The sequence below is a fragment of the Lactuca virosa genome, chromosome 5 (genome assembly GCF_052849685.1).
Source record: "Lactuca virosa cultivar CGN04683 chromosome 5, Lactuca_virosa_CGN04683_v6, whole genome shotgun sequence".
NCBI classification, from domain to species: Eukaryota; Viridiplantae; Streptophyta; class Magnoliopsida; order Asterales; family Asteraceae; genus Lactuca; species Lactuca virosa.
In genome coordinates this window covers 29,342,052-29,361,426 of record NC_136430.1, presented here as the reverse complement: position 1 = coordinate 29,361,426, position 19,375 = coordinate 29,342,052, and the positions used below count along the sequence as shown (strand labels likewise).

Sequence of the window (19,375 nt, the reverse complement as noted above, 5' to 3'; positions counted from 1 at the left end):
AACTCACCCCATTCTAACTCTTGGGTCCTTGATACCGGTTGTGGTATTCATATATGTTCTGATTTGCAGGGACTAAGAAGAAGTGAGAAAGTGGAGCATGGAAGAATAAACTTAATCATGGGGAATAGGAAAGCTTTACCTGTCACCAAGATTGGAGTTTATACTTTATCGCTAAGTAGTGGGTTTAGTTTAGATTTGAATAAATGTTGTTATTCGCCAGAAATGGCAAGAAATATTATTTCCTTTCATGCATTGTATAAACAAGGTTTCACCTTTTCATTTGATAATGAAGTTGGTTCGATTAATGCTTTCTTTAATAATGTTCTTTATTTTAAAGCATTACCTTGTGATGGTGTGTATGAAATTGTATCTGTGGTTGATAACTTAGGAAATAATGTATTGTGTATTGATTCTGTTAATGATAATAACTTGGATAAAGCATCATTATGGCATTGTCGTCTTGGACATATAAGCAAGAAACGCATAGGCCAACTCCAAAAGGATGGAGTATTGGAGTCATTTGACCTAAAGTCAGATGATAGTTGCGAATCATGCTTACTTGGAAAAATGACAAAGTCACCCTTCACAGGTTCTTGTGAGAAGGGTGAAGGTTTGTTGGATCTTATACACACGGATGTGTGTGGGCCCTTCAAACATGCCACAAGGGATGCTAATCGTTATTATTTGACTTTTACTGATGATTACAGTAGATATGGATATGTCTACTTAATCAAGCATAAGTCAGAGACTTTTGAGAGGTTTAAAGAGTTTAAACAGGAAGTCGAGAATCAATTGGGCAGGAACATTAAGATGCTTCAATCCGATCGAGGTGGTGAGTATCTTAGTTCAGAGTTCCTCGACTATCTTAGGGAATGTGGGATTGTCTCACAATTGACACCTCCCAGGACACCGTAGTTGAATGGTGTAGCTGAGAGGTGTAATCGAACCTTGTTGGATATGGTTCGTTCCATGATGAGTCGAGCTTCGCTACCAATCTCATTTTGGGGGTATGCCTTAGAGACTGCCGCCCATATCCTTAATCTAGTTCCCACAAAGAAAGTTGCCAAAACTCCTCATGAGATGTGGACTGGTAAAGTACCCAAACTAGACCACATTAAGATTTGGGGTTGCGAGGCTTTCGTGAGACGCGAGACTCATGATAAGCTCGAACCTCGAAGTGAGAGGTGTATTTTCATCGGCTACCCACATAAATCCTTTGGTTACCTCTTCTACAGACCTAGTGAGAATGTGGTCTTTGTAGCTAGGAGGGCTTTCTTTCGAGAGAGAGAGTTCATAAGCCAAGGAGACAGTGGGAGGCAAGTTGACCTTGAAGAAATTCAAGAGTCAAGTGGTGAAGGAACTTCAAACCCTAGCACTCAACTTGAGGAGGAAACTTCTGTTGAGCCAATTGACAAGTCTGTACCTCTGAGGCGTTCCACAAGGGTTAGGAATGCACCTGAGCATTACTATGGATTCCATATTACTGCGGAAGGTGATACACTTATCAGTGATGAGACACTGATAGGTCTGGATGAACCTAACAGTTACGCGGAAGCCATGGCAGGCCCTGAGTCAGCCATGTGGAAAGAGGCAATGGACAGCGAGATACAGTCCATGTATGACAATCAAGTTTGGAACTTGGTTGAGAATGTACCAGGTCGTAAGAATGTAGGGTGCAAATGGATCTTCAAGAAGAAGACCGACATGGATGGTAATGTACACACTTATAAGGCACGACTGGTTGCAAAGGGTTTCTCACAAACTCCGGGAGTTGATTATGATGAGACCTTTTCTCCAGTGGCCAAGATTAAGTCTATTAGGGTTCTGTTAGCCATAGCCGCATTTCATGACTATGAAATATGGCAAATGGATGTCAAAACTGCTTTCCTTAATGGAAAGTTGGCTGAGGATGTTTACATGAGTCAGCCAGAGGGTTTTGTCAACACAGAGTACCCTAATAGAGTGTGTAAGCTTGAGAAATCCATTTATGGGTTAAAGCAAGCACCTCGCAGATGGAATCTTTGCTTTGATGAGAAAGTCAAGGAATTTGGCTTTTCTAGGAGTGAAGATGAATCTTGTGTATATGTCAAGGCTAGTGGGAGTATAGTTAGCTTTTTGGTATTGTATGTGGATGACATACTACTCATAGGAAATGACATCCCAACTCTGCCGGAAGTTAAGTCCTGGCTTGGGAAGTGTTTCTCTATGAAGGACCTAGGAGAAGCTGCCTATATTCTAAGGATAAGGATCTTGAGAGACCGGAGTAAAAGACTAATTGGACTTAGTCAGAGTACTTACTTGGATAAGGTGTTGAAGAGATTCGGCATGCAGGACTCTAAGAAAGGAGAGTTACCCATCCAGAGTAATGCCAGATTGAGTAAGACACAAAGCCCTAGTACTGAGGCTGAGATAGCAGAAATGAGTCGAATACCTTATGCTTCGGCTGTAGGATCGATCATGTATGCTATGACGTGTACTCGACCTGATGTAGCCTTTGCTTTGAGCATGGTTAGCAGGTATCAGGGGAACCCTGGCAAGGCACACTGGACTGCGGTAAAGAATATCCTCAAGTACCTACGAAGGACTAAGGACTGGGTCCTTATCCTCGATGGGAGTGAAGACTTGAGAGTTGTAGGGTATAGTGATGCTAGCTTTCAGACTGATATGGGTTTTGAGCATTCTAACACTTCCTAAGTGTACATGCAACCCTAATAACCTTGGATCTATGTTTGTCTAATTATCATGCAAAGTTGAATTCCAAGGTTATATTCCTATCTAGCATACATGGGGAACAAATTTTAACTTGCATGAAAGATAGAATAACTTACCTTGTTGTTGCTTATGATCCTTGAAACCTTGTGAGCCTAGCACCCCAAGTGTGATGCCTCAAATGCTTCACACAACACCAAATGCTTTTGGAATGACTTTAGAGAGAATACACACTTCTAAAATCGGCCTAGCCCTCTTGTTTCTTATGTGTCACCGATTTTGGTGGAGAATATGTTGCTTATATAGTGTGTCACATCTAGGGTTACACCATGTAAACCCTAATGTGGCATGACTCTTCATTTCCATGACCCATGGGTTTGTAACTCCCATGGAGCCTCCATGGAGCATTCAATGGGTTTAACCCAACTTGATTATCCATGGAGCCTTTTAGCCCACTATACAAGTTATGGATGATTTACATGATCAACCCATATATTTAATTAGTCATCTTTTGATCACTTAATTAATCCTAGATTAATTCTTTATCAATACTAATTAAATAATACTATTAATATATTAGAACTTATAATATATTAATAAACCACAAATGTTATTTCTCTCATTTTAGTTTATCCAATTGCATGGTGCCATGCAACCCAAATGGACCATGCCGGGTCGGGTCAAGTACATACCAGAAATAGTTATGGACTTAGACACCTTATCCAACAGTCTCCCACTTGGATAAGTCTAATAACTATAACTGCAATACTTCAGGAACCGATCGGCAATCATAGCTCTTTCAAGGTCTCTCGGAACTGAGAAGATGATGATACGCCATTTAAGATAAGTGATCATATAATCCTCTGTTCTAGATATCAGCCGGATAAATACATGGAACAATGTCTTACTTATTGTCCAGCAGTTTGTTTCCCGATTTCCGATTTGTTTGACAAAGAACTTAATTGAACACATCAACTTAGTTCTGACCGGGCCCGGTACATAGGTCAAAACAAAATCATCGAGGGGCCCAGATATCAGCTTCTAATCCAAGAAGGAACAGATAAACTTCGACTCATATGTTTGTTCTACCACTCATTGAATTATACACAAAAGCACGTTTTATAACATCGAGTTACCAATGCGTTAACGTACAATCAATGCATAACCAACTCATAAGTAACAAATCATATCTCTAGGTTTGAAGACTTATATGATATTACCGTCTCACGATCACTCGAGATAAATTCCATGAAGTGATTCCAGTGAGCGTGGGTTGAGTCCAATGCTCAGAACTTATGAGCACTCATGAGTGTTGTAGCCATGTCCAACAACTTAGACCTCTGCAACCAATCATGACAGTCTTGATTCATACCTACTTCCGACATATGACCGACTGTGGAGGTTCGAATAATATGATATACCAAACATAATTATTCTGGAAGTCAAAACATGCAAAAGAAATATAGTAAATGATCGACAAGAGATAGCAACACTTTAATCATAAATAAAACACCTTTTATTCATCATCTAATGTCAATTACACTTTACAAATTTCAAGGTTATCTAACTACTAAATCTAATATCATCCTTCAGCCCTATGCTCCGAGCATGCTGGAGATGCTTAACCCGAGTCAGTCCCTTCGTGAGGGGATCTGCTGGATTCTCATCCGATGATACCCTCTTTGCCACGAGGAGTCCTTCTTCTATTCGATGTCTGATGAAATGGTATTTTCTGTCGATGTGTCTGGATCTCCCGTGATCCCTTGGTTCCTTGGCTAAGGCAACTGCACTTTCACTATCACAGAAAATTTCCATTGGCTCTTTAGTAGCTGGTACAACTCCAAGGTCTCCAATGAAGTTCTTCAGCCATATCGCCTCCTTTGCTGCCTCGCTAGCTGCTATATACTCTGATTCGCAAGTTGAATAAGCCACTGTCTCTTGCTTGGAACTCTTCCAAGAAATTGCTCCTCCATTTAAGGTAAAGACCCAGCCTGACTGAGAGCGGAAATTATCCCTATCAGTCTGAAAGCTAGCATCACTATACCCTACAACTCTCAGGATTGTCGAGCTGATGGAGGATCGCCTCCGAGCGTTCAGGAGCGACATGGCGACCAGCCAGTCGGGATCACACACACTGTCCTTTAAGGACTTCAGGGGAAGTGGTGCGCCAGATTTCCATGGGGCGAAGGACCCCATTGTGGCCAGACGGTGGATTGCAGACAGTGAGTCTGCATAGTTGACCAGCTTCTGCCCCGAGGGGTCGAAGGTGAGATATGCAGCAGGGTGCTTGAGAGACAGGGCCAGGGATTGGTGGGAGTCGGTTGGTGACTCTCTGGGAGCCTCGGCAGTTGAGGCTATGACATGGCCGAACTTTGTGACCTGGTTCAGGAGTGAGTTCGCGCCAGCTGTGGAGCTTCAGCAGCTGGCCAGGGAGTTTTTGGATATGAGACAGACTTCGGAGACTGTGGCGGAGATCACCGCCAAGTTCCGGGGGAGGGCGTTACTGGTGCCCCAGTATGCGGGAGATGAGGATATGAGGAGGACCCACTACCATGACATGCTACGAGCTGACATTCAGGAGCATGTTAGTTTTTCAGCTTGCCCTACCTTGGATTCCATGATTGCCAGGGCAAGGGAGAGGGAGATTGATCTGGAGCATATCCGGAAGAGGAAGGTAGAGGAAGGACAGACGACTGGGGCTTCGGGGAAGAAGCCCAAGGGATCAGATGGTAGGCCGAAAGGCCAGTCAGGACAGGGCCGCTGCAGGAAATGCAGCAGGCCGCACGAGGGGGCGTGTAGGTTGGGATCGTCGGGCTGCTACAAGTGCGGCAAGACGGGGCACTTTAGCAGGGATTGTACCGCCCCTGCACCCACTATTCCGACATCTGAGTTGCTGTGTTTCCACTGCAACCAGAGGGGCCACAAGAAGGCCAATTGCCCCAGTTGACAGCAGCAGCACCAGTGAAGGCGCCAACTACTGCGACCCTGCGGATTACTGATGGCCGGCAGGGCAAGGCAGAGGCTCCAATGGTGAGGAGCCGAGCTTTCTAGTTGACTACCGATGAGGCACGCGCCGCACCCGATGTGGTGACGGGTATGATTCTTTCCCTCTGATCTATTTATATGATGTTTATGATATCGATATGTGCTTTGTTTATGATCGTTCCATGTGAACGGTATCCCAGTTCAGGTATTGTTTGATTCGGGTGCTACCCGATCGTTTGTCTCTCTTGCGCTTAGCAAGAAGTTTCCTGAGTCGTCGGGCACGTTGGATTGCCCTCTAGAGGTCGAGATTGCGGACGACCGGTCAGTGCGAGCATCAGAGGTCTACCGAGATTGCGTCCTGCGACTGTTTAAGGAGCGTTATCTGGTAGATCTGGTTCCCATACCTTTGCGGGGGAACAAGGTTATTATCGGTATGGATTGGCTAAGCCCCAATGGGGCAGTGATTGACTGTGCGCAGCAGTTGGTGCGGATCAGGACCCCAAGTGGGGGGGAGCTGGTAATTCAGGACGAGAGGCCACAGCAAGGACCAACTTTATGTTCAGCAGCGAGAACTAGGCGTTACCTTCAGCAGGGTTGTGCATGATTTGTTGCCTATGTGATGGATACACGAGAGATGGGTAAGGCAACGGTGAACGATGTGCCCGTGGTACGAGAGTTTGCGGACGTATTCCCCGAGGAGTTGCCTGGGATACCTCCGGAGAGGCAGGTAGAGTTCAGGATTGAACTCGTCCTTGGTGCGGCCCCGATAGTCAAGGCACCGTATCGGTTGGCTCCTCCTGAGATGCAGGAGTTGTCTACACAGCTACACGAGTTGTTAGACAAGGGTTTCATTAGACCGAGCAGTTCACCCTGGGGAGCCCCGATTCTGTTCGTGAAAAAGAAGGACGGGTCGCATCGGATGTGTATAGATTATAGGGAGTTGAATAAGGTAACGGTGAAGAACCGTTACCCACTCCCGAGGATTGATGACCTCTTTGACCAGCTACAGGGAGCATCTTTGTTCTCCAAAATTGATTTACGTTCAGGGTATCATCAGATGAGGGTCAGAGAGGAGGATGTGCAGAAGACCGCGTTTCGGACGCGTTATGGCCACTATGAGTTCGTGGTGATGCCTTTCGGGCTCACCAATGCTCCTGCCGCATTCATGAACCTCATGAATCACATGTGTAGACCGATGCTGGATCGGTCAGTGATAGTTTTCATCGATGATATCTTGGTTTACTCCAAGACGCAGGAGGAGCATGAGGAGCACCTGCGAGAGGTGTTGGAGACTCTACGGAGGGAGAGCTTGTACGCCAAGTTCTCCAAGTGCGAGTTCTGGTTGCGCGAGGTGCAGTTCCTTGGGCACCTTGTCAACCAGAACGGTATTTTGGTCGACCCGGCCAAGGTAGAGGCCGTGATGAGATGGGAGGTTCCGAAGTCTCCATCCGAGATTCGGAGTTTCCTGGGGTTAGCCGGCTATTATCGGAGATTCATCCAGGACTTCTCCAAGATAGTCGTACCTTTGACGCGGTTAACGAAGAAAGCCGTAGTTTTCCGTTGGGGGCCTGAGCAGCAGGTGGCGTTCGAGTCACTGAGACAGAGGTTGTGCGAGGCGCCAATCTTAGCCCTGCCAGAGGGCGTAGAGGATTTTGTTGTGTACTGCGACGCGTCTATTTCAGGTTTGGGCGCGGTATTGATGCAGAGGGGGCATGTCATCGCCTACGCTTCGAGGCAACTGAAGCCTCACGAGGCGAATTATCCGACGCATGATTTGGAATTGGGGGTTGTTGTTTTTGCCCTCAAGATTTGGCGTCATTACCTCTATGGTGTTCGTTGTACCATTTACACGGACCACAAGAGTTTGAGGTACCTCATGGATCAGCCAAATCTGAACATGAGGCAGCGTCGGTGGTTGGACGTGGTGAAGGATTATGATTGTGAGATCCTCTACCACCCGGGGAAGGCCAACGTTGTGGCCGATGCGCTTAGCCGCAAGGCAGCGCCGATCAGGGATATCTGTCTGAGGATGACAGTGGTGACTCCACTGTTGGAGCGAATCCGGGAGGCTCAGCAGGAGGCTATGAAGGAGGAACATCGGAAGAGCGAGCATATAGTGGGCCAGGTTTCCTCCTTCGACTATGATAGCCGAGGGTTATTGACTCTTCACCGTAGGGTGTGGGTCCCTTATCATGGAGGCGTACGCCAGATCCTGATGGAGGAGGCACACAAATCCAGATTTTCTATCCATCCCGGAGCGACGAAGATGTATAGAGATCTTCGTCCTGATTATTGGTGGCCCTGCATGAAGCGGGACGTAGCATGGTATGTGGAGCGGTGCTTGACCTGCAGGAAGGTCAACGCCGAGCACCAGAGTCCACACGGCAAGATGCAGCCGTTAGATATTCCCTTGTGGAAATGGGAAGATATTACCATGGATTTCATTACCAAGCTTCCCAAGACTGCACGGGGAGTGGATTCGATTTGGGTAATCGTGGATCGGTTGACCAAGAGTGCCCATTTCATACCGATCCAGGAGAGAATTTCGGCCGAAAAGTTGGCCGACATCTATATCCGAGAGGTGGTAGCTCGGCACGGAGTGCCAGTTTCAGTGATTTCTGACAGGGATGTGCGGTTCACTTCCAGGTTTCGGAAGAAGTTTCATGACGAGCTGGGTACTCGTCTGCATTTTAGCACCGCCTTTCACCCGCAGACGGATGGTCAGAGCGAGAGGACCATCCAGACGTTAGAGGATATGCTGCGGGCATGTGTTTTAGACTTCGGAGGTAGCTGGGACACCTACCTTCCGTTGGCGGAGTTCTCGTATAACAACAACTATCACGCGAGTATCGATCGTCCTCCCTTCGAGATGTTGTACGGGAGGAAGTGCAGAACCCCGATATGTTGGGGTGAGGTTGACCAGAGGGTCCTGGGGAGCACCGAAGTGGTGCTCAAGACGACGAAGAGGATTCAGCAGGTCCGGAGTAGGCTTCAGACTGCTCAGAGTCAGCCAGATCCACATCACTTTCCACGTCTCCCAGATGTGGAAGTGCCTGGTGGACGACTGAGCAGTGGTACCCTTAGAGGATATTCAGGTTGATGACAACCTGAACTACATCGAGCGACCTGTAACATTCCTCGACCGGAAGTCGAGGGATCTGAGGAACAAGAGGGTGGAGCTCGTGAAGGTGCAATGGCAGCACCGGAAGGGCTCGGAATGGACCTGGGAGCCAGTGGATGAGATGATGGAGCATTACCCAGAGCTGTTCCAGGATCGAGCAGCAGACTTCGAGTACGGAGTCTGAAATAAGTGGGGGAGATTTGTAGCACCTGGTTCCTGGTATGTATTTTATTTAAGTAATTTTGCATTTTGGCCTGGGACTCGGCGAGTTGAAGGCCCAACTCGCTGAGTAGAAGCGGGACGAGACGCGAGATTTAAGTGATGGACTCGTCGAGTCGGGTCCCGGACTCGACGAGTAGGCTCTGACTGGACAAAACCCTAATCTGAGGGTTTGCACCCTATTTAAACAACCTTATATAGCCTCCATCGCCCCTTTATACTCCAAGAAACCCTCCATACCAAACCCTAAGTGTTTTGGTGCAAGATCTAAGGCTTTTGAGTGATTTTTGTGGGTTTTAACCTCAAGGAAGGAGGAAGAACATAGAAGGATCAAGAGGAGACTGAAGGATTCGAGTTTGGTTCATCATTTGCAGTCTTTGAAAGGTATAAAGTCTGTACCTTGCTTGCTTGTTTGTTAGATCCCTTTTTGGGGAAGATTTAGGGCTTTTTAAGCCATATGAGGTAGCCAACCATGATTGCAAACATGGTTGGGGGTCAAGACTTCGGATCTAAGTCTTGGGAGGGGTCACAAGGCAGATTTGGGTTGCTTTTGCACCCAAGAAAGTTCCCATGCATCGTAAGAGCTTATTTTATGTCCTTTTGAGCTCAAAGTCCCACGCATGCACGTAAAGTTTGTAACTTTACGTGCTAGAACGATTGAAGGAGCTTAGATCTATCTTTTGGTCAAGTGTTGTACATCAGAAATCGAGGATTTTGGTAGTGGACGTTATCGACTCGACGAGTCCAAGACTTGAGTCCCATATCTGTTGAGGGTCAAAGAACTCAGTTGGGTGTTAGAAGGGTTGTAGCAGGACAGAAAGAGTGACCCAACGCATTGGACTTAGTTTTAGACCTGGAGTTCATGGGACTCGATGAGTGCTAGAACAGACTCGGCGAGTCCAAGGCAATCTCCCAACTTTTGAAGATGAACTCGACGAGTTGTTCATACAACTCGGCGAGTCGAGGACAAGACGTGTTCATAGGATGAAGATGGACTCGACGAGTTGTTCATACAACTCGGCGAGTCGGATGAAGGTTCATCAGGGGTTGTGTAGAAGGAGAACTCGTCGAGTCGTTGCTAAACTCGACGAGTAGAGTCGTGGGTGAGGACAATTGAAGAGATAGGGACTCGACGAGTTGGCGGCCCAACTCGGCGAGTCGGGTCAACTGGAAGTTGACTTTGACTTTGACTTGGAATTGGTCAGGGGTAAAATGGTCATTTTACCCTAAGAGTAGATATCAGATTCTGACTGAGTGTTTTGTGGGGATTGTAGCCGGAGGATTTCCGGAGCAGCAACAGACAGAGGTTTCCCGCACAGAGTATCAGCAGCTACTCGTACGAGGTGAGTTGCCTTCCAGTAGCGGTGGGTCTACGGCCATAATGCCGGCCCACCAGTAGGAGTTGTATGTTAGATGACTGTCTTTGTGATATCATCTAGGTTTGCTACTACCTGATATGTTATATGCTGGCATGATATGTTATATGTGATAGTAGTAGAGTTCGGTTGTTAGGACCGAAGGGTAGGTCAGGCACCCCAGATATGTCTGACAGTATGTGATGATATGTTATATGCTAGCATGGTATGTTATATGTGATAGTGGTAGTAGGAGGGGAATAGTCCCCAAGTTCGGTTGTTAGGACCGAAGGGTAGTTCGGACACCCCAGATATGTCTGATAGTATGTTTATGTTATGATATATGTGATAGTAGTAGTAGGGGGTGGAATAGTCCCCGAGGGTCGGTTGTTAGGACCGATGGGTAGGTCAGCACCCCAGAACGGCTTGAAACGGGTAGGTCGGCACCCCAGAATGGCCGTACGGGTAGGTCGGCACCCCAGAATGGCCGTACGGGGTAGGTCGGGCACCCCAGAATTGCCCGGCAGTATGTATGCTATATGATTGTATGGTATGTGGTACGATGGGGGAAACTCTCTAAGCTTCGTGCTTACAGTTTATAGTTTTGGTTTCAGGTACCTCTTCAGCGAGGGGGAAGGAGCTGGCGCGGTAGCAGCACATCATACACACTCGCATTGATTTTCCGCACTTGAGATATTCTGGGATTGTACTCTGACATGATGCTATTTTATGACTTGGGTTTTCAGACATGATATACTTATGTGGTTTTCTTATGAATGCTTTTATAATCAGTTAATTAAAATGAAATTTTTGGATTCGAAATTTGGGATGTTACAATCACATTCTCACTTGCAAGCTTTTTTGAGGTAAAAAGCTCACACCTTTGTGATCATTTATGTTAGATCTACTTTGTGGTGTTTCTTGGGCATTTTTGGGTCTTTCAAAGTAAATATGAGCTTTTGATCTACTCCAGAAGTAACGAATGCTAGATCTTAGCTCCATTTAGGATCTATGTTCATAAAAATGCAAACTTTATGGAATTTTTTTGTTCATGCAAGTATTAAGACCTTTATTAAGCTCTTTTTGAGCTTTAAGTCCCATTAACCCATGCATGAGTGTAAAGTTGCCAACTTTACGTGATAAGTCTCCCTGATATGAGAGTTTGGCTTGAGGTCTCAACCGATTAAGTGCTTAATGGAGTAGGGTGGCAAACTGGGGAGTACACCAGGCTTACCCAGCTGGTACGCTGCGCGTACTAGCCCAGATGGAGTACGCTAAGCGTACGAGCTGAGTACCCCCCGCGTACTCAGCAGATGGGCTTTTGGGCTTGACGTTCTCGGTATTGGGCCATAGTTTGGGTTTGTAAGTTTGGGCTATTAGAATTTTGTTTTGGACTTGGGACTAGCATGTTGGGCTTCCTTGGATTTAGGCCCATGATGGGTTTTGGGCCTAATTTGGAAGATTGGGCCATAAATTGAGTTTTGGGTTGCCATTTAGGATTTGGGCTTTTTGAATAGTTGAGTTGGGCCTTGGCTTTGGGCCAAGTTAGATAAAGGTTAAAATGGTCTTTTACCCTGGTTATGGGCTAAGTAGCTTAGACTCTTGGTTATGGGTCAGAATCCTATTAATAATTGGATATTATTGATATTAATAGCGTGAGGATTTTCCGGATCAGCAGTCGAAGATTCATTCGAGTGATTTAGCAGTTAGAGGAGAGTTTCCTCAATGTGTTTAGCGGGTCGAAGGCACCAATGTCGACCCACGATTTGTTATGTTAGAATGTTAGATGTCTGCGTGACTCTTGCATGTGTTATGTGCTTGTATGCTTATCGGGCGGGGTCCGATGACTATTTTGTATGCTATTTATCTTTGTGATTATTGCATGTGTTATGTGTTTATCTGTTATATGATTATATGTATACGGGGCGGGACCCAATGTCGGGAGGGCCCCGATGACTGACAGATCTATATACCGAGCAGGGATCGATGTCGGGCCGGGCCCATTATGTGTTTATTATGTATGGTATGTGGTAGTTTGGGGAACTCACTAAGCTTTGTGCTTACAATTTTCAGTTTATGTTTCAGGTACTTCTGGTTCCAAAGGGAAGAGCCCGAGATGATTGCAGTGCACACACCACCTCATTCCGCATTTTATGATTACTCTGATGTTTTATGATGTATTGATACACTTTGCTCCACCATGGTTTTATGATGATGTTTTGGGATAATAGTTTATTTAAATTAAAAACAAATTTTTTTTGTCTTAATTTTTGGGACGTTACAACAATAAATTGTTCCGAAGTCCAAAAAATATATATATATCTACTAACTGATAAGAAGGTGAAGCGTGCAATATGTACGTAACTAATCGATCAACCAAGGACAAACGAATAAGAATGTCATGCGATAACGTGACCTGAAGGTAGTAAAGAATACAATTTAGCGCAAGAAAGTAGCGGTCACGAGGTTTATGCATGTAAAGGCATATTTCCTTATCCACATAAGATATATATTCTGATGATGTGAATATTACAAGTCCTCCATAAGACTCCTATACAATGTTGGGTTAGAAACATGCTTCCTATCAGAGGAAAGATTGAGTTTCGTGTCCATCAGGTACTTCACAGATTGCATGTGGTCATGTTAGCTCTCGTAAGAATTTCCTTAGCAAAAGAGGACTAAGAAAAAAGATTGGAGTTAGAGTGAGATACAATAATGCCAATGAAGAATGTTAGAGATCCTAAGTCTTTCATGGAGAACTTAGACAAAAGTCAATTAACAAATCTAGTGCTGAGAGAGGTAGAAGAGGCTATACAAATAATCTCGTCAATGTAAACAAGAAGGTATATAATCTCTTGCTATTATTTTGATACATGTTTTGAAAGTTAGGGGTTTGGTTAAAAGTTTGAAGTTTGCTATTATTTTTATACATATTTTGAAACATTGCTATGAGTGATTGTTTTAAAGGACATATCATGTTAAATTGGGTTTTATTTGAGTTGGACGAATTATGCCTCGATTGAGTTTTTGTATTATGTTATGAATGCATTCATCTATCTTCGACCTAAGGATCACATTTTATATGATGCAAGACACAAGGAAACCCGTAAATTTTACTTCATTTATTTTCAATTGAAGATCATGTAATAATTTTGTTTATTTTGTATGAAGTTTGTTTGCGATCAAGTTTTATTGAACGGTTTATGATCATGGATTATGTATTTTATATCTTTGCATAAAGTTTAATTTGAGTATTATTGAAAGTTTTAAACATGCTTTGTAAATATATTCCATTGCATGGCGTTTGACATAAGTTAAAGTTGTATAAAGTATTTTGAAAATGCAAAGTATGAGTTAAATAAAAGATTATTTGAAATGTTTGGATATTTGATGAGTCTTAAAACCATGTAACTAACGAGGCAATTCATATTATATATTTTATTTGAAATGTCATGTATATTAGTTTTGGAAGCAAAGATTTAGAAGTATGGATTGCTTGAATAGTTTTAGAAGATAGATAACGTGACGTTTATATAAATTCCTGATTATGATATTTTGTAAATTTTTATTTGCTTACTATAATTGTGTATTTATATGAGTTTGTAACCCCCAAGTTAACGAATATGTTTTGGAAAATGTTTTTATTGTGACAAGTTTTAAAAAATACGACTTAATGTAATAAGATATTGTAAAAGTTTATTCATTTTAAATGTATAAAAGATGGGGTATTACATGTGAGGTAGTAGTCCAATCGATGGAAAAGATTAGTAAGACCAAAAAGAATGGGTGCGGGAAGGATGAGTGGAAGTAGGAACCGCACCAAGGAACACCACACCACCATACTCTGGGTGCGGTTTAGGTAATGTGATTTAGGGGTGAGTTGAATCCTCCCCGTGTTTTATCTTCTCTCCTGATTGGATAAAAGCTTAAAGGTTTTTATTTATTTATTATTTTTTTCTAGTTTTTGATAGTTATTAAATTATATATATATATATATATATATATATATATATATATATATATATATATATATATATAGTAAAAAATTAAAAAAAATACATTAAAATTCATGATTTTTAATTCCCTACAAAACAAGTATAATATTTGTATAAAATATATTTCTTAAAAAAAATAAAAAATGAAAGGATGACAATTTCTTGGCTTGTGGCAAGTGAAATATGATAAAGTTGAAAAATTACATGACACATAAAAAGTAAATGAAAGGTGAGTGAGTGGAAAGCTGAGGTGATAAATAAAAAGTGAGTGAGTACACTCTCCGATAAGTGGTGTTGAAGTTGCTATCCCCGTCTCTAACCGTGTGCAAAACTTTATAGATTGGTTAGAAGACATTCATCTTCCCCACCCGACCACGGATATCCGAGTTGGGAAATTTTCTAGTGGAGAAATGAGGTGGGACTAACTATCTAGATTGGGGGGGGGGGGTCCGTTTAATGATGTAATATTCATCCACTAGTTGTGAGACTCATGTATTAAATGAGTTAATTTAAAAAAAATGCTAAATAAAAATGTTAAAATATTTAAAAACTTTGAATTTATTCGAAAGTAAGAAAAATAATGAGTTATTATAATTAAAATGTTTTTTATTTGTTAAATTTAAACAAATAATTTAAATAAAAAAAAAAAACTAATGAGTTTAATTTTATGAATTTTTAAATTAAAATGTAAGTTCATTAATGAAATTGATATCAATTTATTACTATATTTATTACAATTATTACATATGTGGAATTTAATAAAATAAAAAAAATTCATAAAATGACATGTGAAAAAAAAATTCAAAATAATCAGAAAATGACATTTGACAAATTGAATGAGAGTGTAACAAATGACAAAAAAAACCTTCAGAAAGGATTATTAAATTGACAAAATTAAACTGAATAATTTAAATAAGTAATAGATTTGGATACAACTTTATAATGCAAAAGGCGTATGGTAGTTTAAAATTCATTTTCTTTATTTCTTTTGTTAATAATAAGAACATTCACAGCATTAATATTCAATTTTACAAGACAAGAAGAAGACACCCAAGAACTGGTAGAGATTGATCTGGGTTTGGTTTCATTATATTTTTATGTTGTACTTACTTTTCGGTTCTAATTTGATTCGGCTGAGTTGAGTCTCAAACCGATCCCGTTTATGTGTTCCGTGTAGTGTGGTTGGTAGCCAAAAGGAAGAAAGAAGTGTCAAGAGTGGCTCCTATGTTTTTCAAGTCAACTTGATCCGATCGGCACCCAACTGGGTGGACCCAACACAACCCTTACCAATAACACCTAACCCATCATCCACCAACCACACTTCCACTCCGATTTTACCCCTCTGATTAGCCCTTAATTACCATCCTGTCCTCCTCCACCAACCCCCGCCAACGATCAAGTCACCACCAACCTCCGCCATCCATATAAGCGTTTTTCCTCCCGAACAATTTCCAGCAACACACAACCAATTCCACAAGCTTCTTTGTTTATACAAAAAAAGTGTACATCACGATGGAAGCAAAGACGGAGACCATTTTCCGATCACGTCTGCCGGACATTTATATACCCAAGCATCTCTCTTTGCACGCGTATTGCTTTGAAAATATTTCCAAGTTCAGTGATCGACCGTGCTTGATTGACGGCGCCACCGGTGTTGTATACAGCTATGCTGACGTCGAGCTCAGCTCACGAAAAGTCGGTTCTGCCCTTCACAAACTAGGCATCAACAAGGGTGACGTCATCATGATTTTGCTTCCCAATACGCCGGAATTTGTCTTCTCGTTCCTTGGCGCTTCCTTCATCGGCGCCGTCTCAACAATGGCGAACCCGTTCTTCACATCTTCTGAGATCCTCAAGCAAGCCAAGGCTTCCGGCGCGAAAATCATTATCACTCAATCAGCACATGTGGCGAAGGTGAAGGACTTCGCATCGGAGAATTCGATCAAGGTCGTTTGCATCGATTCAGCTCCGGAAGAGTGCCTTCACTTCTCGGAGTTGGCTTCCGGCGATGAGAAGGAGCTTCCTGAAGTTGACATCTCGTCGGATGACGTCGTGGCTCTGCCGTATTCATCCGGGACTACCGGATTGCCAAAAGGAGTCATGTTGACTCACAAAGGGCTGGTGACGAGCGTAGCACAGCAAGTCGACGGTGAAAATCCGAATTTATGGATTCACAGCGAGGATGTACTGATGTGCGTTTTGCCATTGTTTCACATCTACTCGTTAAATTCGATCTTGTTGTGCGGATTACGCGCAGGGGCTGCTATTCTCATCATGCAAAAATTCGATATAGTTCCATTTCTGGAGCTGATTCAGAAGTACAAAGTCACAATCGGACCGTTCGTGCCTCCTATAGTTTTAGCAATCGCGAAAAACGCAGAGGTGGTGGATAAATACGATGTATCGTCGATACGGACGGTGATGTCCGGCGCGGCGCCGTTAGGCAAAGAGCTTGAAGACACCGTAAGGATGAAGTTCCCCAATGCGAAGCTTGGACAGGTAGGTAGTCAGTTCATTTCAGACAAATCCAAACCTGGAAGTGTGTTTTCCTCAACTAATATACAATCTAGTCTACGAATCTATAGCATTGATGATTGATCTGTTTTGCATGATCGATAACAGGGTTACGGAATGACGGAGGCAGGACCGGTGTTAGCGATGTGTCTGGCTTTTGCCAAAGAGCCATTCGAGATCAAATCAGGGGCATGTGGCACCGTGGTCCGTAATGCCGAGATGAAGATCGTCGATCCAGACACGAATGCTTCTCTTCCTCGGAATCAACGCGGTGAGATCTGCATTCGCGGGGACCAGATCATGAAAGGTTAGTAGAATATCGAAGATCATCATAGATCTGAATTGTTAATAATTCTTTTACTGTTTTACCTGAGATAAAAATTAAAAAGTTCCGGCGGTGAAAATTGATCATAGGTTACCTTAACGATCCGGAAGCAACAGAGAGAACGATCGTAGACGGGTGGTTGCACACCGGAGACATCGGGTTCATTGATGACGATGATGAGCTTTTCATAGTCGATCGATTGAAGGAGTTGATAAAGTACAAAGGATTTCAAGTTGCTCCAGCGGAGCTTGAAGCATTGCTGCTCACACATCCGCACCTATCTGATGCTGCCGTTGTCCCGTAAGTTACCGCCTTCTTAATTACCGGACATTACCATTTACCAGACCAGTAGTTTTAGTGAATTTACGGTGTACAAAGTTTATAATAATATAATTAATAGATATTCAATTATTCATATTTCAGAATGATAGATGAGGGTGCCGGGGAAGTTCCGGTTGCGTTTGTGGTTAAATCGAACGGCTCAACCGTCACCGAAGACGAAGTCAAACAATTTATCTCCAAACAGGTAATTTTACGTTTCTAAATTTTAACCCATATGTCATTTTGCATTATTTTTTTTCTTTGTAATGCCCAAAATTAAATAAAAAAATTCAACTAAAAAGCATTATAAAATGTATATACAATTTTATTTACAAAATAAACTTATTATTTTTGATATCATATTTATATTTACTGTAAATTATTTATTAATATAATAATAAAACAAAATAAACATTGGTAGGGTCAACCAAACTTAAATGACCTATATATTTCCTATTTGACTGAAACGTGTTTAATATATTACCTCGAGTCAAACCAGTAGTGATTATTTTCATGTTGCTACATGTGAAATCATCTATAACTTATTTGTAAATTACAGGTGGTATTCTACAAGAGAATTAACCGTGTGTTCTTCGTCGACACGATCCCTAAATCCCCATCTGGGAAAATTCTTCGTAAGGATTTAAGAGCAAAGCTAGCGGCTGGTATTCCAAAATAATCTATTTGCCCGTTTTTATCTACATTTATTTACGGGTGTTTTTCTTCCAAGTTCAAACGATCAATTATGATGCACACTACAATTTTTAATTTGTAAAAGTACGTTGATGTGTTGTATCTAGTTGATTTAAAACTGTAAGGAAAATTACCTAAATTTAAGTTGAACATTGTTTGTGTATTTGACTTTATTGGGTGTAGTTGTATTGTGTTGAAGCTTAGCATTTGCATTTTGACTTAATTTTAAAACTATAGTGCATAATGTATGCATAATAAATTGTTCCATTACTTTGAATAATGAATTATATCATTATCTATGTTATGGGGTGATCGAAGTAAGTTAACGAATGGTCGGAGTAAGTGACACTGACGTGAGGTTATCTTCTATGAGTACATTAATTGTACAACCTTCGAACGATTGACAATAACGTCGGTATATTATGATTATGCATATGACCAACAAATGGTGTTACTATTGTTTGTACTTAAGATGATGATGGAGTTTATGTCAACAAGTTCCCAGTTAATATCTACAAAAAAAAAAAAATAATAAATAAAATAAAAAAAAATCCCAACCTTCATCATTAGTTTCCTAAAATCAATATGTTGAGCATGAAACTATAGTAAACTTGTAACACCCGTAAGTTTAGGGCTAAAACTTTTACTTCTAAAACGAATTTATATAAAAAATTAAATTAAATTAAATAAAAGTAATCGAGTTATGAGTATAAATTTTGGTTTAAGTTAAATAAATAATTAAGATTTCAATGCTTGTCAAGTGAAATTCAAAGTGAAATTTTTTTATATTAGGAATGACACTTTGGTAATCCATTTAATTAGAAAATGAACTTAATTGTAAATTATTTTGTCATTTAAGTTTGAATTAAAGATTAGAGACTAAAAATGTTAACTACAAAGTCATATTTGGTTAATATAAAATTTGAAGGTTTAGGGGCGAATCTTGCCAATTATCAACATTCAAGCATGACACTGACTTAACTTAGTAAATAAATATACTTGATCAGACTATATTTATCTCAGATATGATTACATAACTGTCTAGGCTTAACTGCAGTGTCCAACTTATCTAAATACTTTTATGTAGTTCTTACTGTGATACTGTTTCTGGTATGTATGCATGTTAGTATACTTCTTA

General features: G+C 41.9%; 1 protein-coding gene across 1 annotated transcript; it reads left to right on the top strand.

The window, feature by feature from the left end:
• Window positions 1–15,775: 15,775 nt before the first annotated feature.
• LOC145115136 (4-coumarate--CoA ligase 1-like) lies at window positions 15,776–18,460 on the top strand. The gene is made up of 5 exons (XM_079051332.1): window positions 15,776–16,883; window positions 17,007–17,205; window positions 17,313–17,523; window positions 17,647–17,749; window positions 18,104–18,460. The coding sequence occupies exons 1-5, from the start codon at window positions 15,897–15,899 to the stop codon at window positions 18,221–18,223; spliced, it is 1,620 nt and encodes a 539-aa protein (XP_078907458.1). The 5' UTR covers window positions 15,776–15,896; the 3' UTR covers window positions 18,224–18,460.
• Window positions 18,461–19,375: the final 915 nt, after the last annotated feature.